At 51.1% G+C, this 27,006-nt stretch overlaps 2 protein-coding genes across 2 annotated transcripts in view; one reads left to right on the top strand and one right to left on the bottom strand.

Annotated features, from left to right (window-relative positions):
• LOC122547493 (insulin receptor substrate 1-like) overlaps window positions 1–27,006 on the top strand; it is a 170,769-nt gene that overhangs the window by 98,755 nt on the left and 45,008 nt on the right. The window lies entirely within an intron of this gene.
• The window catches only part of LOC148137357 (uncharacterized), a 65,807-nt gene that overhangs the window by 6,862 nt on the left and 31,939 nt on the right, over window positions 1–27,006 (bottom strand). Inside the window, exon 2 of the mRNA XM_087982905.1 lies at window positions 11,935–12,118. Coding sequence (XP_087839031.1) covers window positions 11,935–12,118 — 184 coding nt within the window. The remainder of the gene's footprint in view (window positions 1–11,934; window positions 12,119–27,006) is intronic.

The raw sequence follows: 27,006 nt of genomic DNA, 5'->3' as shown, positions 1-27,006 counted from the left end.
AGCCCCTATAACCCCCCATCTCTGTAACCTCCTCAAGCCCCAACATCCCTCCCTATCTCTGTAACCTCCTCCAGCCCCTACACCCCCTCCCTATTTCTGTAACCCCCTCCAGCCCCTACACCCCTCCCTATCTCCGTAGCCTCCTCCATCCCCTACACCCCCTCCCTATCTCTGTAACCTCTGCCAGCCCCTACACTCCTCCCTATCTCTGTAACTCCCTCCAGCCCCTACAACCCCTCCCTATCTCTGTAACTCCCTCCAGCCCCTACAACCCCTCCCTATCTCTGTAACCTCCTCCAGCCCCTACATCCCTCCCTATCTCTGTAACCCCCTCCAGCCCCCTACACACCCTCCCTATCTCTGAAGCCCCCTCCAGCACCAACACCCCTCCCCTATCTCTGTAACCCCCTCCAGCCCCCTACACCCCCTCCCTATCTCTGTAAACCTCTCCATCCCCCTACACCCCTCCCTGTCTCTGTAACCTACTCCAGCCCCTACACCCCCTCCCTATCTCTGTAAACCCCTCCGGCCCCTACACCCCTCCCTATCTCTATAACCCCCTCCAGCCCCTACACCCCTCCCTATCTCTGTAACGCCCTCCAGCCCCCTACACCCCCTCCCTATCTCTGTAACACTCTCCAACCCCCTACACCCCTCCCTGTCTCTGTAACCTCCTCCAGCCCCTACACCCCCTCCCTATTTCTGTAACCCCCTCCAGCCCCTACACCCCTCCCTATCTCCGTAACCCCCTCCAGCCCCTACACCCCTCCCTATCTCAGTAACCCTCTCTAGCCCCTGCAACCCTCCCTATCTCTGTAAACCCCTCCAGCCCCTACACCCCCTCCCTATCTCTGTAACCTCCTCCAGCCCCTACACCCCTCCCTATCTCTATAACCCCTTTCAGCCCTCTACACAGCTCCCTATTTCTGTAACCCTTTCTAACCCCTACACCCCTTCCCTATCTCTGTACCCCTCCAGCCCCTACACCCCTCCCTATCTCCGTAACCTCCTCCAGGCCCTACACACCTCCCTATCTCCGTAACCTCCTCCAGCCCCTACACCCCTCCCTATCTCTGTAACCCTCTCTAGCCCCTACACCCCTCCCTATCTCTGTAAACCCCTCCAGCCCCTACACCCCTCCCTATCTCTGTAACCCCCTCCAGCCCCTACACCCCTCCCTATTTCTGTAACCCTCTCCAGCCCCTACATTCCTCTCTATCTCTGTAAATACATCCGGCCCCTACACTCCTCCCTATCTCTATAACCCCCTCCAGCCCCTACACCCCTCCCTATCTCTGTAACCTCCTCCAGCCCCTACATCCCTCCCTATCTCTGTAACCCCCTCCAGCCCCCTACACCCCCTCCCTATCTCTGTAACCCACTACAGCCCCTACACCCCTCCCTATTTCTGTAACCCCCTCCAGCCCCTACATCCCTCTGTATCTCTGTAAACCCATCCGGCCCCTACACCCCTCCCTATCTCTGTAACCCCCTCCAGCCCCTACACTCCTCCCTATCTCTGTAACCCCCTCCAGCCCCTACAACTCCTCCCTATCTATGTAACCTCCTCCAGCCCCTACATTCCTCCCTATCTCTGTAACCCCCTCCAGCGCCGACACCCCTCCCCTATCTCTGTAACACCCTCCAGCCCCCTACACCCCCTCCCTATCTCTGTAACACTCTCCAACCCCCTACACCCCTCCCTGTCTCTGTAACCTCCTCCAGCCCCTACACCCCCTCCCTATCTCTGTAAACCCCTCCGGCCCCTACACCCCCTCCCTATCTCTGTAACCTCCTCCAGCCCCTACACCCCTCCCTATCTCTGTAACCCCCTCCAGCCCCCTACACACCCTCCCTATCTCTGAAACCCCCTCCAGCACCGACACCCCTCCCCTATCTCTGTAACCCCCTCCAGCCCCCTACACCACTCCCTGTCTCTGTAACCTCCTCCAGCCCCTACACCCCCTCCCTATCTCTGTAACCTCCTCCCGCCCCAACACCCCTCCCTATCTCTGTAACCCACTCCAGCCCCTATAACCCCCCATCTCTGTAACCTCCTCAAGCCCCAACATCCCTCCCTATCTCTGTAACCTCCTCCAGCCCCTACACCCCCTCCCTATTTCTGTAACCCCCTCCAGCCCCTACACCCCTCCCTATCTCCGTAGCCTCCTCCATCCCCTACACCCCCTCCCTATCTCTGTAACCTCTGCCAGCCCCTACACTCCTCCCTATCTCTGTAACTCCCTCCAGCCCCTACAACCCCTCCCTATCTCTGTAACTCCCTCCAGCCCCTACAACCCCTCCCTATCTCTGTAACCTCCTCCAGCCCCTACATCCCTCCCTATCTCTGTAACCCCCTCCAGCCCCCTACACACCCTCCCTATCTCTGAAGCCCCCTCCAGCACCAACACCCCTCCCCTATCTCTGTAACCCCCTCCAGCCCCCTACACCCCCTCCCTATCTCTGTAAACCTCTCCATCCCCCTACACCCCTCCCTGTCTCTGTAACCTACTCCAGCCCCTACACCCCCTCCCTATCTCTGTAAACCCCTCCGGCCCCTACACCCCTCCCTATCTCTATAACCCCCTCCAGCCCCTACACCCCTCCCTATCTCTGTAACGCCCTCCAGCCCCCTACACCCCCTCCCTATCTCTGTAACACTCTCCAACCCCCTACACCCCTCCCTGTCTCTGTAACCTCCTCCAGCCCCTACACCCCCTCCCTATTTCTGTAACCCCCTCCAGCCCCTACACCCCTCCCTATCTCCGTAACCCCCTCCAGCCCCTACACCCCTCCCTATCTCAGTAACCCTCTCTAGCCCCTGCAACCCTCCCTATCTCTGTAAACCCCTCCAGCCCCTACACCCCCTCCCTATCTCTGTAACCTCCTCCAGCCCCTACACCCCTCCCTATCTCTATAACCCCTTTCAGCCCTCTACACAGCTCCCTATTTCTGTAACCCTTTCTAACCCCTACACCCCTTCCCTATCTCTGTACCCCTCCAGCCCCTACACCCCTCCCTATCTCCGTAACCTCCTCCAGGCCCTACACACCTCCCTATCTCCGTAACCTCCTCCAGCCCCTACACCCCTCCCTATCTCTGTAACCCTCTCTAGCCCCTACACCCCTCCCTATCTCTGTAAACCCCTCCAGCCCCTACACCCCTCCCTATCTCTGTAACCCCCTCCAGCCCCTACACCCCTCCCTATTTCTGTAACCCTCTCCAGCCCCTACATTCCTCTCTATCTCTGTAAATACATCCGGCCCCTACACTCCTCCCTATCTCTATAACCCCCTCCAGCCCCTACACCCCTCCCTATCTCTGTAACCTCCTCCAGCCCCTACATCCCTCCCTATCTCTGTAACCCCCTCCAGCCCCCTACACCCCCTCCCTATCTCTGTAACCCACTACAGCCCCTACACCCCTCCCTATTTCTGTAACCCCCTCCAGCCCCTACATCCCTCTGTATCTCTGTAAACCCATCCGGCCCCTACACCCCTCCCTATCTCTGTAACCCCCTCCAGCCCCTACACTCCTCCCTATCTCTGTAACCCCCTCCAGCCCCTACAACTCCTCCCTATCTATGTAACCTCCTCCAGCCCCTACATTCCTCCCTATCTCTGTAACCCCCTCCAGCGCCGACACCCCTCCCCTATCTCTGTAACCCCCTCCAGCCCCCTACACCCCCTCCCTATCTCTGTAACACTCTCCAACCCCCTACACCCCTCCCTGTCTCTGTAACCTCCTCCAGCCCCTACACCCCCTCCCTATCTCTGTAAACCCCTCCGGCCCCTACACCCCCTCCCTATCTCTGTAACCTCCTCCAGCCCCTACACCCCTCCCTATCTCTGTAACCCCCTCCAGCCCCCTACACACCCTCCCTATCTCTGAAACCCCCTCCAGCACCGACACCCCTCCCCTATCTCTGTAACCCCCTCCAGCCCCCTACACCACTCCCTGTCTCTGTAACCTCCTCCAGCCCCTACACCCCCTCCCTATCTCTGTAACCTCCTCCCGCCCCAACACCCCTCCCTATCTCTGTAACCCACTCCAGCCCCTATAACCCCCCATCTCTGTAACCTCCTCAAGCCCCAACATCCCTCCCTATCTCTGTAACCTCCTCCAGCCCCTACACCCCCTCCCTATTTCTGTAACCCCCTCCAGCCCCTACACCCCTCCCTATCTCCGTAGCCTCCTCCAGCCCCTACACCCCCTCCCTATCTCTGTAACCTCTGCCAGCCCCTACACTCCTCCCTATCTCTGTAACTCCCTCCAGCCCCTACAACCCCTCCCTATCTCTGTAACTCCCTCCAGCCCCTACAACCCCTCCCTATCTCTGTAACCTCCTCCAGCCCCTACATCCCTCCCTATCTCTGTAACCCCCTCCAGCCCCCTACACACCCTCCCTATCTCTGAAGCCCCCTCCAGCCCCTACACCCCTCCCTATCTCCGTAACCCCCTCCAGCCCCTACACCCCTCCCTATCTCAGTAACCCTCTCTAGCCCCTGCAACCCTCCCTATCTCTGTAAACCCCTCCAGCCCCTACACCCCCTCCCTATCTCTGTAACCTCCTCCAGCCCCTACACCCCTCCCTATCTCTATAACCCCTTTCAGCCCTCTACACAGCTCCCTATTTCTGTAACCCTTTCTAACCCCTACACCCCTTCCCTATCTCTGTACCCCTCCAGCCCCTACACCCCTCCCTATCTCCGTAACCTCCTCCAGGCCCTACACACCTCCCTATCTCCGTAACCTCCTCCAGCCCCTACACCCCTCCCTATCTCTGTAACCCTCTCTAGCCCCTACACCCCTCCCTATCTCTGTAAACCCCTCCAGCCCCTACACCCCTCCCTATCTCTGTAACCCCCTCCAGCCCCTACACCCCTCCCTATTTCTGTAACCCTCTCCAGCCCCTACATTCCTCTCTATCTCTGTAAATACATCCGGCCCCTACACTCCTCCCTATCTCTATAACCCCCTCCAGCCCCTACACCCCTCCCTATCTCTGTAACCTCCTCCAGCCCCTACATCCCTCCCTATCTCTGTAACCCCCTCCAGCCCCCTACACCCCCTCCCTATCTCTGTAACCCACTACAGCCCCTACACCCCTCCCTATTTCTGTAACCCCCTCCAGCCCCTACATCCCTCTGTATCTCTGTAAACCCATCCGGCCCCTACACCCCTCCCTATCTCTGTAACCCCCTCCAGCCCCTACACTCCTCCCTATCTCTGTAACCCCCTCCAGCCCCTACAACTCCTCCCTATCTATGTAACCTCCTCCAGCCCCTACATTCCTCCCTATCTCTGTAACCCCCTCCAGCGCCGACACCCCTCCCCTATCTCTGTAACCCCCTCCAGCCCCCTACACCCCCTCCCTATCTCTGTAACACTCTCCAACCCCCTACACCCCTCCCTGTCTCTGTAACCTCCTCCAGCCCCTACACCCCCTCCCTATCTCTGTAAACCCCTCCGGCCCCTACACCCCCTCCCTATCTCTGTAACCTCCTCCAGCCCCTACACCCCTCCCTATCTCTGTAACCCCCTCCAGCCCCCTACACACCCTCCCTATCTCTGAAACCCCCTCCAGCACCGACACCCCTCCCCTATCTCTGTAACCCCCTCCAGCCCCCTACACCACTCCCTGTCTCTGTAACCTCCTCCAGCCCCTACACCCCCTCCCTATCTCTGTAACCTCCTCCCGCCCCAACACCCCTCCCTATCTCTGTAACCCACTCCAGCCCCTATAACCCCCCATCTCTGTAACCTCCTCAAGCCCCAACATCCCTCCCTATCTCTGTAACCTCCTCCAGCCCCTACACCCCCTCCCTATTTCTGTAACCCCCTCCAGCCCCTACACCCCTCCCTATCTCCGTAGCCTCCTCCAGCCCCTACACCCCCTCCCTATCTCTGTAACCTCTGCCAGCCCCTACACTCCTCCCTATCTCTGTAACTCCCTCCAGCCCCTACAACCCCTCCCTATCTCTGTAACTCCCTCCAGCCCCTACAACCCCTCCCTATCTCTGTAACCTCCTCCAGCCCCTACATCCCTCCCTATCTCTGTAACCCCCTCCAGCCCCCTACACACCCTCCCTATCTCTGAAGCCCCCTCCAGCACCAACACCCCTCCCCTATCTCTGTAACCCCCTCCAGCCCCCTACACCCCCTCCCTATCTCTGTAAACCTCTCCAACCCCCTACACCCCTCCCTGTCTCTGTAACCTACTCCAGCCCCTACACCCCCTCCCTATCTCTGTAAACCCCTCCGGCCCCTACACCCCTCCCTATCTCTATAACCCCCTCCAGCCCCTACACCCCTCCCTATCTCTGTAACGCCCTCCAGCCCCCTACACCCCCTCCCTATCTCTGTAACACTCTCCAACCCCCTACACCCCTCCCTGTCTCTGTAACCTCCTCCAGCCCCTACACCCCCTCCCTATTTCTGTAACCCCCTCCAGCCCCTACACCCCTCCCTATCTCCGTAACCCCCTCCAGCCCCTACACCCCTCCCTATCTCAGTAACCCTCTCTAGCCCCTGCAACCCTCCCTATCTCTGTAAACCCCTCCAGCCCCTACACCCCCTCCCTATCTCTGTAACCTCCTCCAGCCCCTACACCCCTCCCTATCTCTATAACCCCTTTCAGCCCTCTACACAGCTCCCTATTTCTGTAACCCTTTCTAACCCCTACACCCCTTCCCTATCTCTGTACCCCTCCAGCCCCTACACCCCTCCCTATCTCCGTAACCTCCTCCAGGCCCTACACACCTCCCTATCTCCGTAACCTCCTCCAGCCCCTACACCCCCTCCCTATCTCTGTAACCTCCTCCTGCCCCTACCCCCCCTCCCTATTTCTGTAACCCCCTCCAGCCCCTACATCCCCTCCCTATTTCTGTAACCCTCTCTAGCCCCTACACCCCTCCCTATCTCTGTAACCCACTCCAGCCCCTATAACCCCCCATCTCTGTAACCTCCTCAAGCCCCAACATCCCTCCCTATCTCTGTAACCCGCTCCAGCCCCTACACCCCTCCCTATCTCTGTAACCCTCTCTAGCCCCTACACCCCTCCCTATCTCTGTAAACCCCTCCAGCCCCTACACCCCCTCCCTATCTCTGTAACCCCCTCCAGCCCCTACACCCCTCCCTATTTCTGTAACCCTCTCCAGCCTCTACATTCCTCTCTATCTCTGTAAACACATCCGGCCCCTACACTCCTCCCTATCTCTATAACCCCCTCCAGCCCCTACACTCCTCCCTATCTCTATAACCCCCTCCAGCCCCTACACCCCTCCCTATCTCTGTAACCTCCTCCAGCCCCTACATCCCTCCCTATCTCTGTAACCCCCTCCAGCCCCCTACACCCCCTCCCTATCTCTGTAACCCACTACAGCCCCTACACCCCTCCCTATTTCTGTAACCCCCTCCAGCCCCTACATCCCTCTGTATCTCTGTAAACCCATCCGGCCCCTACACCCCTCCCTATCTCTGTAACCCCCTCCAGCCCCTACACTCCTCCCTATCTCTGTAACCCCCTCCAGCCCCTACAACTCCTCCCTATCTATGTAACCTCCTCCAGCCCCTACATTCCTCCCTATCTCTGTAACCCCCTCCAGCGCCGACACCCCTCCCCTATCTCTGTAACCCCCTCCAGCCCCCTACACCCCCTCCCTATCTCTGTAACCCTCTCCAACCCCCTACACCCCTCCCTGTCTCTGTAACCTCCTCCAGCCCCTACACCCCCTCCCTATCTCTGTAAACCCCTCCGGCCCCTACACCCCCTCCCTATTTCTGTAACCTCCTCCAGCCCCTACACCCCTCCCTATCTCTATAACCCCTTTCAGCCCCCTACACACCTCCCTATTTCTGTAACCCTTTCCAGCCCCTACACCCCTTCCCTATCTCTGTAACCCCCTCCAGCCCCTACACCCCTCCCTATCTCCGTAGCCTCCTCCAGCCCCTACACCCCCTCCCTATCTCTGTAACCTCTGCCAGCCCCTACACTCCTCCCTATCTCTGTAACTCCCTCCAGCCCCTACAACCCCTCCCTATCTCTGTAACTCCCTCCAGCCCCTACAACCCCTCCCTATCTCTGTAACCTCCTCCAGCCCCTACATCCCTCCCTATCTCTGTAACCCCCTCCAGCCCCCTACACACTCTCCCTATCTCTGAAGCCCCCTCCAGCACCGACACCCCTCCCCTATCTCTGTAACCCCCTCCAGCCCCCTACACCCCCTTCCTATCTCTGTAAACCTCTCCAACCCCCTACACCCCTCCCTGTCTCTGTAACCTACTCCAGCCCCTACACCCCCTCCCTATCTCTGTAAACCCCTCCGGCCCCTACACCCCTCCCTATCTCTATAACCCCTTTCAGCCCTCTACACACCTCCCTATTTCTGTAACCCCCTCCAGCCCCTACACCCCTCCCTATCTCCGTAACCCCCTCCAGCCCCTACACCCCTCCCTATCTCAGTAACCCTCTCTAGCCCCTGCAACCCTCCCTATCTCTGTAAACCCCTCCAGCCCCTACACCCCCTCCCTATCTCTGTAACCTCCTCCAGCCCCTACACCCCTCCCTATCTCTATAACCCCTTTCAGCCCTCTACACAGCTCCCTATTTCTGTAACCCTTTCTAGCCCCTACACCCCTTCCCTATCTCTGTACCCCTCCAGCCCCTACACCCCTCCCTATCTCCGTAACCTCCTCCAGGCCCTACACACCTCCCTATCTCCGTAACCTTCTCCAGCCCCTACACCCCCTCCCTATCTCTGTAACCTCCTCCTGCCCCTACCCCCCTCCCTATTTCTGTAACCCCCTCCAGCCCCTACACCCCCTCCCTATTTCTGTAACCCCCTCCAGCCCCTACACCCCCTCCCTATTTCTGTAACCCCCTCCAGCCCCTACACCCCCTCCCTATCTCTGTAATACCCTGCAGCCCCTACACCCCCTCCCTATCTCTGTAACCTCCTCCAGCCCCTACACCCCCTCCCTATCTCTGTAATCCCCTACAGCCCCTACACCCCCTCCCTATCTCTGTAAACCTCTCCAACCCCCTACACCCCTCCCTGTCTCTGTAACCTACTCCAGCCCCTACACCCCCTCCCTATCTCTGTAACCTCCTCCTGCCCCTACCCCCCTCCCTATTTCTGTAACCCCCTCCAGCCCCTACACCCCCTCCCTATTTCTGTAACCCCCTCCAGCCCCTACACCCCCTCCCTATTTCTGTAACCCCCTCCAGCCCCTACACCCCCTCCCTATCTCTGTAATACCCTGCAGCCCCTACACCCCCTCCCTATCTCTGTAACCCCCTCCAGCCCCTACACCCCCTCCCTATCTCTGTAACCCCCTCCAGCCCCTACACCCCTCCCTATCTCTGTAACCCCCTCCAGCCCCTACGCCCCCTCCCTATCTCTGTAACCCCCTCCAGCCCCTACACCCCCTCCCTATCTCTGTAATCCCCTACAGCCCCTATACCCCCTCCCTACTTCTGTAACCCCCTCCAGCCCCTACACCCCCTCCCTATCTCTGTAACCCCCTCCAGCCCCTACACCCCTCCCTATCTCTGTAACCCCCTCCAGCCCCTACGCCCCCTCCCTATCTCTGTAACCCCCTCCAGCCCCTACACCCCCTCCCTATCTCTGTAATCCCCTACAGCCCCTATACCCCCTCCCTATTTCTGTAACCCCCTCCAGCCCCTACACCCCTCTCTATCTCTGTAAACCCCTCCGGCCCCTCCATCCATCACTATCTCTGTACCTTCTCCTGTCTCTACAATCCTCCAAGATCTCACCACTGCTCCAATTCTTGCGTCTTGAGCTTATCCTGATTCCCATTCTGTCCTGAAACCTCCCCCCCCCCCCCCCCCCCCCATATGTGTATCTGTGTCAACCTGTGTGTCTATGTGTGTGTGTCTGTTTGTGTGTCTGTGTGTGTGTGTGTGTGTAGGGTGGGAATGGAAAACGCAAGCAGCTGTTTTATTATGTACATATAACCACCAATGGTGTAAGTACAGGAGATTGATTCTCAACAATGTTTGTCAGTCCAAGTTCTCTAATCGATGAGTCATTCGGCAGATTTGTTTGTGTGCCTTGTTTTTGTGTTTGATTTGTAGAATCACCTGATGCTGGGGTTTTGGAGGCGGCGGTCAGTGAGAGCTGGGAGATAAAACTACTCAGTGTTCCCTGCTGCACACGTACACGCACACATACACGCACACGTACACGCACACGTACACGCACACATACACGCACACACACACTCGCACACATACACGCACACACACACGCACACATACACGCACACACACACGCACACATACACGCACACATACACGCACACATACACGCACACATACACGCACACACGCACGCACACATACACACGCACACGTACACGCACACGTACACGCACACACACGCACACATACACACGCACACACACGCACACGCACGCACGCACACACGCGCACGCACACACACGCGCACACACACTCGCACACATACACTCGCACACATACACTCGCACACATACACTCTCTCACACACATACTCTCTCACACACATACTCTCTCACACACACACTGGCGCGTACACACACTCGCGCGTACACACACTCGCGCATACACACACACTCTCTCACACACTCGCACACACACTCTCTCACACACACACTCGTGCGTACACACACTCGCACACAGCATGGAGCCACTTAAAATTAAGTCTTTTTCAAAGTTCTTGTTGAATCTGCTCCCACTGCCCTGTCAGGCACTTGGTTCCAGATCACAACATCTCTCAGCATTGAGATAGAAGTGTCTCAGCTCCACTTCAACCTCCCTGACAAATCAGTAAAAATCTCTGTCCTTTTGTTCCCACCTTCTCATCCCAGTGGGAACGTTTTCTGGACAGTGTCATTCTCTTCTTCGTCATTTACATAAATGATTTGGATGTGAGCATAAGAGGTACAGTTAGTAAGTTTGCAGATGACACCAAAATTGGAGGTGTAGTGGGCAGCGAAGAGGGTTACCTCAGATTACAACAGGATCTGGACCAGATGGGCCAATGGGCTGAGAAGTGGCAGATGGAGTTTAATTCAGATCAATGCGAAGTGCTGCATTTTGGGAAAGCAAATCTTAGCAGGACTTATACACTTAATGGTAAGGTCCTAGGGAGTGTTGCTGATCAAAGAGACCTTGCAGTGCAGGTTCATAGCTCCTTGAAAGTGGAGTCGCAGGTAGATAGGATAGTGAAGGAGGCGTTTGGTATGCTTTTCTTTATTGGTCAGAGTATTGAGTACAGGAGTTGGGAGGTCATGTTGCAGCTGTACAGGACATTGGTTAGGCCACTGTTGGAATATTGCGTGCAATTCTGGTCTCCTTCTTATCGGAAAGATGTTGTGAAACTTGAAAGGGTTCAGAAAAGATTTACAAGGATGTTGCCAGGGTTGGAGGGTTTGAGCTATAGGGAGAGGCTGTACAGGCTGGGGCTGTTTTCCCAGGAGCGTCGGAGGCTGAGGGGGTGACCTTATAGAGGTTTACAAAATTATGAGGGGCATGGATAGGATAAATAGACAAAGTCTTTTCCCTGGGATGGGGGTGTCCAGAACTAGAGGGCATAGGTTTAGGGTGAGAGGGGAAAGATATAAAAGAGACCTAAAGGACAACTTTTTCACACAGAGGGTGGTACGTGTATGGAATGAGCTGCCAGAGGAAGTGGTGGAGGCTGGTACAATTACAACATTTAAGAGGCATCTGGATGGGTATATGAGTAGGAAGGGTTTGGAGGGATATGGGCCAGGTGCTGGCAGGTGGGACTAGATTGGGTTGGGATATCTGGTCGGGTTGGACCGAAGGGTCTGTTTCTGTGCTGTACATCTCTATGCCTCTATGAATGGCCCTGCTCGGGTAAGAGGCGCGGTCGACATGAGGTCAGATCTAGTGAGGTTTACCTTGAGGACTGAAGTCCTGAAGAAGAACATGGACCGTGTGAGTCTGTGAATCCGTGAACAGTGTGGGAGCAAGACGCGCCCAGCTCTTCGACTGCTTTCCCCACTGTTCCAGAACCCCTGGGTTCTCCCTCTCCATCGAGCGTCGAAGAAACCTCGGAATCGGGCACGTTGATGTCTTTGCCGCCTGAAAAAGTGAATGAATTTCTTCCGAATTGAGAGACAAGCTACTGCTGCATCTGAGACAGAGTTGAAGCTATCTGACCCAGTGCTGACACACCCCAGGAGGATCCACAAAAAAAAACAAAAACCGGCCAATGCCCTCTGACCCGGAAGGGGAGGGAGGTAGTGATTGGAACTAGGTCGGCCAGGTGAGCCTCCATAGAATAGGAGTTCCTTGCTTGGACTAGATTAACAGACCCAATCAGGGAGCCCTGGCTGACAGCTAAGAACAGGTGTCCAGTCTGAGGAAGGGTCACTCAACCCTTCACTCTGATTTCTCTCCGCAAGTGCTGCCAGACCTGCCGAGTTTTCCCAGCAGTTTATTTTGGTACCCAGAGGTTTCTGCTCACTCTGAGAGCTGGCTCTGAGGGAGCTGGATCAGTGTCAAGGGCTTTCCAAGTGTAAATAGACAGTGAATTGGTGACAGGACACCAGTCCCTGTGGAGTTCTTTTGAGGTGGATCGATTCTTGTTAGACAGTTATCGATGGGCAGTGTAGAATACACAAAAACGGTCGCACATGATCTAATTGAATGGGAGAGCTGGGTTTCTGCTCCGAACATATGCTCATCACCTTCCCAGATCTCTGCGTCCCTTAAACTCTGGCTTCGGTTTAAATTTCTGCATCATTGGCAGCCACGCCTTCACTTCCCAGTGCCCATAATTTTGGTACTCCCTTTCTACAAATGCTCCTTTAAAACATTCCTTTTTTAAAAAAAAGCAAGCAGCTGGATTATCTGTCCTGACATCCCCTCTGCTCTCCCTCACTCCCCGCCCACCTCCTCCCTCTGTGGTGGCTCAGTGTCAGATGTTTGGTAACATTGCCTTGCAGTTCCTGTCGGACTTTTCTCTTGTTCGAATGGGGCTGTGTAGGTGATGCCGGCATTTCAAACGGCCCGGGAACATGGGAAGTGGTTCACTTGCACAGAGGCAAATATGAAGAGGAGAAATAAACTGAAGGGTACAACTTGTAAAGAAGGCACAGGAACAGAGTGTACCGATCATTGGAGGTGACAAGACAGTTTGAGAATATAACAAGAAAGTTTGCAGGTTTTTAGGTTTTTATAAATCAAGGCAAAGAGAACAAAGCAAAACAAAAGTGTGTTAAGCGTTGAGCACTGCTTTCAGTTCTTTTTTAGATTACTTACAGTGTGAAACAGGCCCTTCGGCCCAACAAGTCCACACCGACCCGCAACCCACCCAGACCCATTCCTTCTGAGAGCAGCATTTTCAGAAGAGTGGGAAGGTATCCGAGCGGATGCTGAAAACTCTGTCTGCTCGTCACTCCTGGCCTACGTCGGGATGTTCCCGATGCTGTGCAAATGCTATTTGCTATTGTTATAAAGGCCAGCTTTAAAATAAAAGAGGAAAGAAGGTTCTGCAAAATGTCCCCTTGACCTCTCTGAAGGTGAAAGGCAAAAGTGAGGACTGCAGATGCTGGAAATCAGACTCTAGATTTAGAGTGGCGCTGGAAAAGCACAGCAGGTCAGGCAGCATCCGAGGAGCAGGAGAATCGACGTTTCGGGCATAAGGACCAGGAATCGACTCCAGTTAGTTAACCCCCACCCAGGTATTTGCGGTTATTAAAATGTGGACGAGAGAGAAAACGATTCCTGTTAAAATAAATAGTGATAATCGCCACTGAACTCAGAGAAACGTTGCTCAGCATCAAGAGGAATCTGTTCCAGAGACTGAGTTGCATTTGCCCCGATGCTTCAGCGGATGCTAACCCCTACCTGTGCACATCTCAAGATGACCATCGGCTTTATCGAGAATTAAAGATTAGCGCAGGGATTCCTAAACTGGGGGGGGTTGGGACCAAAAGTAGGTTATTGAGCTTTGAAAGGGGGTCACAGTCAGGAAAACGTTTGGGAAGCATTGAATTCGAGGCCAACAAAATGATTTGAGAGGCAAGACAGGCCTTAACCAAGATCTTTATATCCTTGCTAAGCACTGAGGGTCCCAGAGGGCTAGCGAGTGGCTGATGTCCTTCCTCTGTTCAAGAAGGGAAATAGGGAAACTATAGACCAGTGAGTCTCACCTCGGCAGTTGGGAGGCTGTTGGAGGGAATTCTTAGGGATAGGATTTACATGCATTTGGAAAAGCATGGCTTAAGCAGGGACGGTCAACATGACTTTCTGTGGGGCAGGTCCTGTCTTACTAACTCCATCGAATTTTTCTCGAGGAGGTGATGAAGGTGATCGATGAGGGTAGAGCAGTGCGTGCTGTCTAGGTGGATTTTGGTGAGGCCCATCCAGAAGATTAGGATGTGTGGGAGCCACTGGGGCTTGACCGCGTGGATTCAGAATTGGCTTACCCATAGAAGGCTGAGGGTGGAAAGATGTTTTTCTGGCTGGAGGACCGTGACTAGTGGTGTTCCGCAGGGAACCGTACTGGGGACCTCTGCTCTTTGTGATGTACATAAATGACTTGGATGAAAATGTAGATGGGTGGGTTAGTAGGTTTGCAGATTAGATTACTTACTTACAGTGTGGAAACAGGCCCTTCAGCCCAACAAGTCCACACCGACTCGCCAAGGCGCAACCCACCCATACCCCTACATGTACCCCTTTTTACCTAACACTACGGGCAATTTAGCATGGCCAATTCACCTGACCCGCACATCTTTGGACTGTGGGAGGAAACCGGAGCACCCGGAGGAAACCCACACAGACACTGGGAGAATGTGCAAACTCCACACAGTCAGTCGCCTGAGTCGGGAATTGAACCCGGGTCTCTGGCACTGTGAGGCAGCAGTGCTAACCACTGTGCTACCGTGCCGCCCACACGGTGATGACACAAAGATCTGTGGAGTTGGAGATGGTGGAGAGGGTAGTCAAAGGATACAGTGGGATATAGATCAGCTGTGGATATGGGCAGAGAAATGGCAGATGGAATTTGATCTGGGTAAGTGTGAGGTGTTGCACTTTGGGAGATCAAATGTTAAGGAAAATTATACAGTTAATGGCAGGACCCTGAACAGCATTGATGCACAGAGGGATCTTGGGGCTCAAGGCCATAGCTCCCTGAAAGTGGCCACACAAGAAGATAGGGTAGTAAATACAGTGTCAGACATGCTTGCCTTTATTGATTGGGGAATTGAGAACAAGAGTCAGGATGTCATGTTGCAGCTTCATAAGACTGTGTTTAGGCCACACGTTTTGCATTCAGCTCTGGTCACCACATTACAGGAAGGATGGGGAGGCTTTGGAGAGGGTGCAGAATAGGTTTACCAGGATGTTGCCTGGATTAGAGGGTATGAGCTATAAGGAGAGGCTGGACAAAGTAGGGTTGTTTTCCCTGGAGTGGCAGAGACTGAGGGGAGACTTAACAGAAGTTGATGAAATAATAAGATAGGGTTGACGGCCAGAACCTTTTTCCCTGAGTTGAAATGTCTAATACAAGGGGGAATGCATTTAAGGTGAGAGGGGGAAAGTTCAAAGGAGACGTGAGGATCAAGTATTTTTCGAGAATAGTGTGAGTCTGGATCGCATGGCTGGGATGGTGATGAAGGCAGATGCAAGTAGGGGCATTGAAGGGACTTTTAGATGAGCACATGAATATACAGGGAATGGAGGGACATGGACCAAAGACAGGCAGAAGGGATTAGTTTAATTTGGTATCATGTCTGGCATAACATTGTGGGATGAAGGGCCTGTTCCTATATTATGCTGTACTGTGTTCTGTTTCACAAAGTCTATAGAATTGGGGTGGCACGGTGGCTCAGTGGTTAGCACTGTAGCCTCACAGCACCAGGGTCTCCGGTTCGATTCCAGCCTCGGGCGACTGTCTGTGTGGAGTTTCACATTCTCCCCGTGTCTGCGTGGGTTTCCTCCCACAGTCCAAAGATGTACAGGTCAGGGCGGATTGGCCATGCTAAATTGCCCATAGAGTTAGGTGCATTAGTCAGAGTGAAATGGGTCTGGATGGGTTACTCTTCGGAGGGTTGGTGTGGACTGGTTGGGCCGAAGGGCCTGTTTCCACATTGTAGGGAATCTAATCTAAATCTAATCAACTGGCACAGGCCCAATGGCCTCTCTCTGCATTATATGATTGTGTGAGCATGTGAAAGTGAGCAATTAGTGCAGATTTCTGAGGAAAGCAGAAGCAGCGTGGGCCTCAGGCCTACCCCAATCCATGTAGCCTAGCAACCGGTCTTCCTGGCCACAGAGATGCCAACAGCGAAGCCTCACACACTCCCAGAGCCCACGAGATGGGACTGAGGGAGAGCAGAGTTGGAAACATTCTTTCAAAGGTCCTGCAGTTTTGTCACGAATAAAACCCATCTGTTTGATTGAAGTAAACTAACACTCCATCTCATTCCTACCTGTCTGCAAGTTTCTCATTAACACATTCAGAGGCGTTTTATTGGGAATGAAATTGCCGGATGGAGGTTTTCCCAGAGGTTTGGTTTCCCAGGAGAACATTTAAGTGTTTCTCAATATTTCCAGATTCTAGATTTGCCTTCTCTTCAGAGCTTGGCTGTGCTGAGAGGAACGGGGCTGATGCTGGGCTGCTGTCCATGTTAATGCTCCCTCAACATTCCCCTGGCCTTCTCAACCAGACAGCTTCAATTCCCACCCTCAAGACACCATCCTCCCGATGAAGGACTGCTTCACCATCAGAGCTACGGTCTTTCCGATGGGACTTAAGTCATAGAGATGTACAGCACGGAAACAGACCCTTCGGTCCAATTCATCCATGCCGACATGATATCCCAATCCAATCTAGTCCCACCTGCCAGCACCCGGCCCATATCCCTCCAAACCCTTCCTATTCATATACCCATCCAAATGCCTTTTAAATATTTCAATTGTACTACCCTCCACCACTTCCTCTGGCAGCTCATTCCATATACCATCTGGGTTCAATTTCTACACCAGCTGAGGTTACCATGAAGGACTCTCCTCAACTTCTCCCTTCTTCTGAAGCTGGGTGAACCTAATGTTAAACCAGTCATCTTCGAGAGTGTGGTGCTGGAAAAGCACAGCAGGCCAGACAGCATCCGAGGAGCAGGAGAATCGACGATTCCCCCTGAAGGGCTTATGCCCGAAATGTTGACTCTGCTGCTCCTCCGGCACCACTTCCTGGATTCTGATCTCCAGCATCTGCGGCCCTCACTTTCTCCCACTGCCAGCCATCTCTCTACTGAAATGGTCCAGCAGGACTATGGCAACTTTTTAAAATATATTTACAAAGGTTGAGGATTGGGTTAACAGCCAGAAAGTAGACAGCAGGAATACATGGATTATTTTCAGCTCAGCATGCTGTGACCGGACTGCGATAATCAATGCTTCGGTCTCAGCTATTCACAATCTATAACAATGATTTAGATGTGGGATCCAAATACAAGTTTGCAAGTTATCCAAAACTTGTTGGAAATATGAGTTGAGAGGGGGATGTAAAGAAACGTAGGAAATTTGCACAGGCTGACTGACTGAGCAAAAGCATGACAGATGGAATATAATGTGGATCAATGTGAGGGAATCTACTTTGCTCGGAGGAATGGAGATACAGATTAATTTTTAAATGCTGAGAGATTGGAAAGTATTGATGTCATAAGTCATTGAAAGCTGGCATGTAGGTCCTGAAGACGGGCTTATGCCGAAACGTCGATTCTCCTGCTCCTCGGATGCTGCCTGACCTGCTGTGTTTTTCCAGCATCACATTTTTCAACTCTGGTCTCCAGCATCTGCAGTCCTCACTTTCTCCATGTGGGTACACAAGCAATTCAGAAGGCAAAAAAAATGCATTCGCTGTTATCAAAAGAGGATTTGAACAAAGAGGTCTTGCTTCAATTGTATGAAACATTGATGAAACCACATTTGGAGCATTGTGTGTATTTCTGGTCCTCTTGCCCACGGAGGGATATACCTGCCACAGAGGGAGTCCAATGGAGGTTCACCAGACTGATACTTATGACAGTGGTATTGTCCTATAAGGAGGATTGAGGAAACTAGCCTGTATCCTCTGAAGTTCAGAAGAATGAGAGGCAATCTTAGACAGTTACAAAATTTTAAAAGGGTAGACACAGGAGAAAGGCTGTTTCCCTTGGGTGTGTGGCTAGAGCTGGGAGACATAGTCTCAGTATAAAACGACAAGCCATTAAGGACAGAGATTATGAGAAACCTCTTCAAGCAAAGGATGGTGAGTGTTTGAAATTCTGTCACAGAGGGCTGTGGAGCTCTTTAATTGAGAATGTTTAAGACACAGATTGGTAGATTTTTAGTTACTAATAATATTATTGGATGTGGGGGTGGTGCAGACATTTGGTATTGAGGTTAACGATAAGCCATCATCAAAAATGGCAGAGCAGGGGCTGAATGGTCAACTGTTACTCCTGTGTTCCTGTGTTCTTAGTCTACAACATGAGTTGATATGAGCTGTTAAACCTCTGTCTGGCAAATACCCAATGGCCCGGTTACCGTGGCACTAGGTTGGGACTTGGTGAGCAGAATGCAAAGTTAACGAACCTGAGAACAAGACAAGAGCAGCTGGGTCTGATTGGACAGACTTTCTGTCTCCAAGTTAACAGAAAGAGAGAGAGAAAGAGAGACAGGTTTGAGAGAGAGAGAGAGAGAGAGACACCAAGAACCGCAGCCATTAGGGTCAGCAGAGAGGAGAGGATGTCATTTCTGCAGGCTGTCGGGCAGAATATGGGAGGGATCCACAGCCTCTGGTTGAAGAGACACATCCTGTGGTAATGTAAAGATTCCAGAAGATTACCCCGGCAAGGCTAAGGAAGGGATAACTGGACCGAGATTTGGTATTGGCAGTCCGTTCAGAACTCTGGAAACTCAGAAAACCAGCTGGATGTGGGTTTGCTCGCCGAGCGGGAAGGTCCGTCCCCAGATGCCCCGCCACCACACTCGGCAACACCACCAATGAGCCTCAATGATGATGTTGCCCAGCACGGCGGCGAAACATCTGAAAACGAACCCTCCAGCTCAGCGAGCGAACCCACATCCAGAATCTCAACCTAAGCTACAAATCTTCTCAAAACTCGCTATCAGAAAAACAGCTTTTGACAGCCATTCAAAGTAATGACCCAGTAACAGGGAGAAGTGAACACGATGGAAACTGAGGGTATTGAATGGATTCTTGTAAAAACTGTGATTCAGCAGATAGTGGGACATTTGCAATATAACTGCAGCAAGGTGTGTTCTGTCATTTAAAATTTTTTCTCTAGTCAGTATATTAGTTGTCGACGTGTTCAGTCAATATTACTTTTAGTTCATCTGTTAGCGTAAAAGTCGAAACATTTTAAATATTGTCATGTGATCTTTTAATTTGATCACTACAAATTTAACAATACTAAAAAATTATTTGATTTCATTGCACTTTTGGGGACATGCTATGTACACATTGGCTATAGCAGTCACAGCTTCAGAAATATTTAGTTGACTGTAAAGCACTTTGGAACTTCTGCAACACTTTGCAAATTAAAGGCTGTATATAAATTATGTGTCCTTAACTAACCTTCCAGCAGAGGCAGTTAATCAAAGATCCCATGGGACTATTTCAACGGTCTCTTGAATACCTCAGCTCCACTGGGAGGTTGGCATATTGCACTTGTAATTTCAGAATCCCAGGCTAATGTTCGGGAGGGGGTTGGGGAGGGGAGGGGGTAAGTGTTGGGTCAGCTGCCGAGAGAGCTTTGGTGGGCTTCTGCAGCTCCTTTTGGAGGTCCTGCTGCTGCTGAGCATCTGTGGTGGAATGGGTAAATATTTGTGGATGTGTGATATTAATCCAGCGGGCTGCTTTGTCCTGGATGGTGTCAAACTTCTTGAGAGTTCTTGGAGCTGCACCCATCCCTTGTAGATGGTGGACGGGCTTTGGGGAGTCAGGAAGTGAGTTACTTGCTACGGGATTCCCAGCCTCATGTAGCCACTGTGTTTATGTGATGTGTCAGGTTGAGTTTCTGGTAACCCCAGGATGTTGATAGTTGGGGTGTGGGGTGGGGTGGGGGAATCGGTTTAGGGGTTAACTGTAATGGTTAGATTGTCCCTCGTGAGGGAACTGGGAATGAGGAGGCCCAAGACTTGCATATCCTGGGCAAAATGGGAGGGGGAGTTGAAGTGTTTGGCCATGGGGCGGTGGGGTTTTTTAGTTCGTGTGTCCCAGAAATGTTCTCTGAAACACTGGGGAGGCAGGACGTCAACTTGCGAAACCTTCCTAACTCCCAGTTCCCTCACTGGTGTGGGAGTCATTGGAGAGCTCTTTCCAAGAGCCAAGAGCTTTCACAAATGGAGTTTGAAGTATAAGCTTTCAGAGGTTATTTGTTTTGGATTGAAAAAGGGTAGATCAGGGTACTTTCTGGATGGTACAAAGTTAAATACAGTAATGTCCAGAGAGTTCAAATCTTTAAAATACCATAAATGAGTGCTGAAAATCCTCAAGAATGCTAACAGAATGCTGGCCTTTATATCTAGAGGACTGGAACACAAGGATGTAGACCTTGTGCTGCAGTTATACAAAATCCTGGTTAAACCTCGCTTGGATACTGAAGAGATCTAGGCACCACACCTTCAGAAGGATGTATTGGCCTGGGAATGAGTACAACACAGGTTTACAAAAATGATACTTGAACTTCAGGGATTAAGATTATACAAATTAGGCCTGTTTTCTCTCAAATTTAGAAGGTTAAGGGGTGAGCTGAGCAAAGCCTTCAAGATTAAGGTGGTGTGGTGGCTCAGTGGTTAGCACTGCTACCTCACAGCGCCAGGGACCCAGGTTCAATTCCACCCTTGGGTGACTGTCTGTGTGGAGTTTGCACATCCTGTGTCTGTGTGGGTTTTGGCTGGGTGCTGCACTTTTCTCCCACACTTCAAAGATGTGGATTGGCAGTGTCAAATTGCCCGTGGTATTCACAGATGTGCAGGCTAGGTGGGTTAGCCTTGGGAGTTGGAGGATTACAGGGATTGGACGGGCGGAGGGTGGGTGGGTCTGAGTGGGATGCTCTTTGGAGGGTTGGAGTGCACTCAATAGGTTGAATGCCCTGCCTCAACGCTGTAGGGATGCTATAATTCCAGCGATATTAACAGGAAAAGGCAGACGCTACCAGACCTGCTGAGTTTCTCCAGCATTCTGTGTGTTTCAGATTCCCAATACCCACAGTGCTTTGCCTTTTTAGAAAAGGGACTGTGTAAGATGTGGTTTATGCGATGAATTGTTTGCTCAGTGAAATGGGGAAGGATGTACTAAGTAAAGCATCCGTCAGTGAAAGAAAAAAACCCTGGAGTTTTGCTTCACAACTTCTGTGATCTTCTCATTTTTACCCTGGACACACAGCGATACACATGCACTCTCAGATTCACACACTCGCACAGACCCCCACACAGACACTCTCTTACGGGCACATACACGCACACACAAATACACTCACTCACACACACGTATGCAGGAATGTACGCTCACACACAAACAGACACAGTCTCCAACTTACACTCGCTCACACAACCACACAAAGACAAACACAGGCATGTACTGGTTCCCCCTCCTCCACTCTTTTCCTCTTCCATTCAATAGTTCTCTGTTGTGGAGAATTGGCTCTTGAGGTGGTGGGGGTGGAGGGGGGGCACGTGGAGAAGGTGGTGGTGGGGGTTGCAGGGGGTTTGGATAGGGAGGGTAAAGGTTGAACTGTTGGGTTTGAACCATCTCACTTGGCAGAGCGACAGCAGCTCTGTACAACCATCACAACCCTGGCCCCCTCTTGCACTTTCATTGCAGGAATGCTTGGCATCATTTCAGCCTGCACCATGCACAATGTGTTCCCTTGTCCCTCTCTGCTCGCTTGCATTTTCTTCGCGTCTCTCCTCCCCCCCCCCTCCCCGGTTCCTTTGAATTCACATTTTGTCTCAATTGGACGTTGATTTGCTTCCAATGGGCTGGTGGAAGTGACGGTAATTTGTGAATGCAAACCACTGGGACCCTGATCGGAGCTGCGGGCAATCGTTTCCAGTCTGTGTCTTTGTACAGCCAAGAGTATATCACAATCAGAAGCACAGGCAGGATTCTGTGAGTCCACTGGGACGAACGTTCTCAGCAGATTCCCATGAACAGAGGAACAGCAACTTCCCAGCATTGACTGAGGAAGCAGTGTGGAAAGTTTATAATATAAACAGACACGTTATAACTGGGACAAGCTCTGTCAGAAACATGATCTTTGTATAATTATTAGAATATATAAGGTGTTATACCTTGATGTCAACATATGTTACATATAGTGTTATCATATATATATATATATATACACACACAGTGCTATACCCAGTAATGCACAATGTTATATAATATATACAGGCCACAGCCATTAATGCATGGTGTTTCATATATTTTACACTGTAGTCTAGATTAATTGCTTCCTATGTGTTTAAACTTTGTGGTGGATTCTTAACATAATTTTATTGAATGGCAGACCAGGCTCAATAAGCTGAATGGCCGAGCCTTAGATTTATTTCCACACATTGAACATTCCAGCGCAGTACAGGCCCTTCGGCCCTCTATGTTGTGCCGACCTGTGGAACCAATCTGAAGCCCATCTATCCTACACTAATCCATTCTCATCCATGTGTCTATCCAATGATCATTTAAATGCCCTTAAAGTTAGTGCAAAGTCTACTGCTGTTGCAGGCAGTGTGTTCCACACCCCTACCACTCTCTGAGTAAAGAAACTACCTCTAATATCTGTGCTATATCTATCACCCCTCAATTTAAAGCGATGTCCCCTCGTGCTAGCCATCACCATCCAGGGAAAAGGATGGAAGATGGGAAAAATTTCTGGCTGTAAGAGCTGCTCCTTTATTGAGGTATTTTAGGTGTTGGAGGTGATTTCCTCGAATTGCAGGAGCAGCAATTACTGTTTTATGTGCTGTTGCATTGTTTTGGAACTTTGGGAAAAAAAGTCAAACCAACAGCAGTTTAAAAGGGAGAAGGGAAGCACATGGTGAGGACAGCACAGGGGAGAGAGAGAGAGAAAACCTGCCTTTGCTGTTTGACTTCGTGTATCGCTGGACATCGGAGTGCATCTGGGAAAATTAACAAACAGTGAAATTCACAACTAATCTTGGAGGAACTGTTTGGGTGAAGTCACAGCACAGAATCAGATAAGTTAATTGTTGTTTTAAGTCTCCAAGAGAAAGGCTGCAGTAGTGAGTATAGTGGATTCTTTCTTGATTATGTATTTTTGGAGATAAGTCTCTTGATTAAACTTAAAATATAAGCCATTGCTATTAATTTAACCTGGGGCAGTGTTGGTAGAGGAATAAGACGGTGTTATTTTCTGGGTCTGTAGATTGTGAAGGAGCAAAAATGGCCTTTGCAGTGATATGTACTTCTTGTCAGATGTGGGAGTTTAAAGAGAGTTTAAGGGTTACTGCGGATTATATCTGTCATAAATGCTGTTGGATGTGAATCTTATCAGATCGAGTGGATCGGTTGGAGAGACAGATAGAAGCGATGAGGAATTTGCAACGACAACAGTATGTGATGGATGGCAGTTATAGGAAGGGGTGAAAGTCTCACACAGTCATATAGATGTGAACTCCAGGAAGGGTGACAGAGGTCGGCACCTAGGGCAGGAGTCTTTTGTGGATATACCCATTTCAAACAGGTATGCTGTTTTGGAAAATGTAGGGGGTGATGGATTCTCAGGGGAACGTAGCACGAACAGCCATGTTTCTGGTATTGAGACTGGCTCTAATGCAACGAGGGGTATGTCGGCTTCCAAGAGATCAATTGTGTTAGGGGATTCTGTAGTCCAAGGTACAGACAGACGTTTCTGTGGCCAGCAGAGAAAAAGCAGAATGGTGTGTTGTTTCCCTGATGCCAGGATCAAGGATGTCTCAGAGAGGGTGCAGAATGTTCTCACGGGGGAGAGGGGCCAGCAGGAGGTCAATGTCCACATTGGAACCAACGACATTGGAAGGGAAAAGGTTGAGACTCTGAAGGGAGATTACAGAGAGTTAGGGAGGAATTTAAAAAGGAGGTCCTCGAGGGTAGTAATATCTGGATTACTCCCAGTGTCAAGAGCTGATGAGGGTAAGAATAGGAGGATAGAGCAGATGAATGCATGGCTGAGGAGCTGGTGTATGGGAGAAGGGTTCACATTTTTGGATCGTTGGAATCTCTTTTGGGGTAGAAGTGACCTGTACAAAAAGGACGGATTGCACCTAAATTAGAAGGGGATTAATACACTGACAGGGAAATTTGTTAGAACTGCTTGGGAGGATTTAAACTAGTAAGGTGGGGGAGTGGGACCCAGGGAGATAGTGAGGAAAGAGATCGATCTGAGACAGGTACAGCTGAGAACAGAAGTGAGTCAAACAGTCAGGGCAGGCAGGGACAAGGTAGGACTAATAAATTAAACTGCATTTATTTCAATGCCAGGGGCCTAACAGGGAAGGCAGATGAACTCAGGGCGTGGTTAGGAACATGGGACTGGGATATCATAGCAATTACGGAAACATGGCTCAGGGATGGGCAGGACTGGCAGCTGAATGTTCCAGGATACAACTGCTACAGGAAGAATAGAAAGAGAGGCAAGAGAGGAGGGGGAGTGGTGTTTTTGATAAGGGATAGCATTACAGCTGTGCTGAGGGAGGATATTCCCGGAAATATATCCAGGGAAATTATTTGGGTGGAACTGAGAAATAAGAAAGGGATGATCACCTTATTGGGATTGTATTATAGACCCCCCCCAATAGTCAGAGGGAAATTGAGAAACAAACTTGTAAGGAGATCTCAGCTATCTGTAAGAATAATAGGGTAGTTATGGTCGGGGATTTTAACTTTCCAAACATCGACTGGGACTGCCGTAGTGTTAAAGGTTTAGATGGAGAGGAATTTGTTAAGTGTGTACAAGACAATTTTCTGATGCAGTAAGTGGATGTACCTACTAGAGAAGTTGCAAAACTTGACCTACTCTTGGGAAATAAGGCAGGGCAGGTGACTGAGGTGTCAGTGGGGGAGCACTTTGGGCCCAGCGACCATAATTCTATTTGTTTTAAAATAGTGATGGAAAAGGATAGACCAGATCTAAAAGTTGAAGTTCTAAATTGGAGAAAGGCCAATTTTGAAGATATTAGGCAAGAACTTTCGAAAGCTGATTGGAGGCAGATGTTCGCAGGTAAAGGGACAGCTGGAAAATGGGAAGCCTTCAGAAATGAGATAACAAGAATCCAAAGAAAGTATATTCCTGTCTGGGTGAAAGGAAAGGCTGGTAGGTAGAGGGAATACTGGATGACTAAAGAAATTGAATCCTTAGAAGAGTATAAAGGCAGTAGGAGTATACTTAAGAGGGAAATCAGGAGGGCAAAACGGGGACATGAGATAGGTTTGGCAAATAGAATTAAGGAGAATCCAAAGGGTTTTTACAAATATGTTAAGGACAAAAGGGTAACGAGGTGCCACTGTTTAAGAAGGGTGGTAAAGACAAGCCAGGGAACTATAGACCGGTGAGCCTGACCTCGACGGTGGGCAAGTTGTTGGAGGGAATCCTGAGGGACAGGATGTACATGTATTTGGAAAGGCAAGGACTGATTAAGGATAGTCAACATGGCTTTGTGCGTGGGAAATCATGTCTCACAAACTTGATTGAGTTTTTTGAAGAAATAACAAAGAAGATTGATGAGGGAGGAGCAGTACATGCGATCTATATGGACTTCAGTAAGGCATCCGACAAGGTTCCCCATGGGAGACTGATTAGCAAGGTTAGAGCTCATGGAATACAGGGAGAACTAGCCATTTGGATACAGAACTGGCTCAAAGGTAGAAGACAGAGGGTGGTGGTGGAGGGTTGTTTTTCAGACTGGAGGCCTGTGACCAGTGGAGTGTCACAAGGATCGGTGCTGGGCCCTCTATTTTTTGTCATTTACATAAATGATTTGGATGCGAGCATAAGAGGTACAGTTAGTAAGTTTGCAGATGACACCAAAATTGGAGGTGTAGTGGACAGCGAAGAGGGTTACCTCAGATTACAACAGGATCTGGACCAGATGGGCCAATGGGCTGAGAAGTGGCAGATGGAGTTTAATTCAGATAAATGCGAGGTGCTGCATTGTGGGAAAGCAAATCTTAGCAGGACTTATACACTTAATGATGAGGTCCTAGGGAGTGTTGCTAAACAAAGAGACCTTGGAGTGCAGGTTCATAGCTCCTTGAATCGCAGGTAGATAGGATAGTGAAGAAGGCGTTTGGTATGCTTTCCTTTATTGGTCAGGGTACTGAGTACAGGAGTTGGGAGGTCATGTTGCGGCTGTACAGGACATTGGTTAGGCCACTGTTGGAATATTGCGTGCAATGCTGGTCTCCTTCCTATCAGAAAGATGTTGTGAAACTTGAAAGGGTTCAGAAAAGATTTACAAGGATGTTGCCAGGGTTGGAGGATTTGAGCTACAGGGAGAGGCTGAACAGGCTGGGGCTGTTTTCCCTGGAGCGTCAGAGGCTGAGGGGTGACCTTATAGAGGCGTATAAAATCATGAGGGGCATGGATAGGATAAATAGACAAGTCTTTTCCCTGGGGTCGGGGAGTCCAGAACTAGAGGGTATAGGTTTAGGGTGAGAGGGGAAAGATATAAAAGAGACCTAAGGGGCAACTATTTCACACAGAGGGTGGTGCGTGTATGGAATGAGCTGCCAGAGGAAGTGGTGGAGGCTGGTACAATTGCAACATTTAAGAGGCATTTGGATGGGTATATGAATAGGAAGGGTTTGGAGGGATATGGGACGGGTGCTGGCAGGTGTGACTAGATTGGGTTGGGATATCTGGTCGGCATGGACGGGTTGGACCGAAGGGTCTGTTTCCGTGCTGTACATCTCTATGACTCTATGACTGTATGTCCAGCCTATCTAATCC

The sequence above is a fragment of the Chiloscyllium plagiosum genome, unplaced genomic scaffold, assembly GCF_037043375.1.
Source record: "Chiloscyllium plagiosum isolate Xiang-an unplaced genomic scaffold, Cpla_swu_hap1 HiC_scaffold_44, whole genome shotgun sequence".
Classification (NCBI taxonomy): domain Eukaryota; kingdom Metazoa; phylum Chordata; class Chondrichthyes; order Orectolobiformes; family Hemiscylliidae; genus Chiloscyllium; species Chiloscyllium plagiosum.
This window is presented reverse-complemented; position numbering and strand designations above follow the sequence as displayed.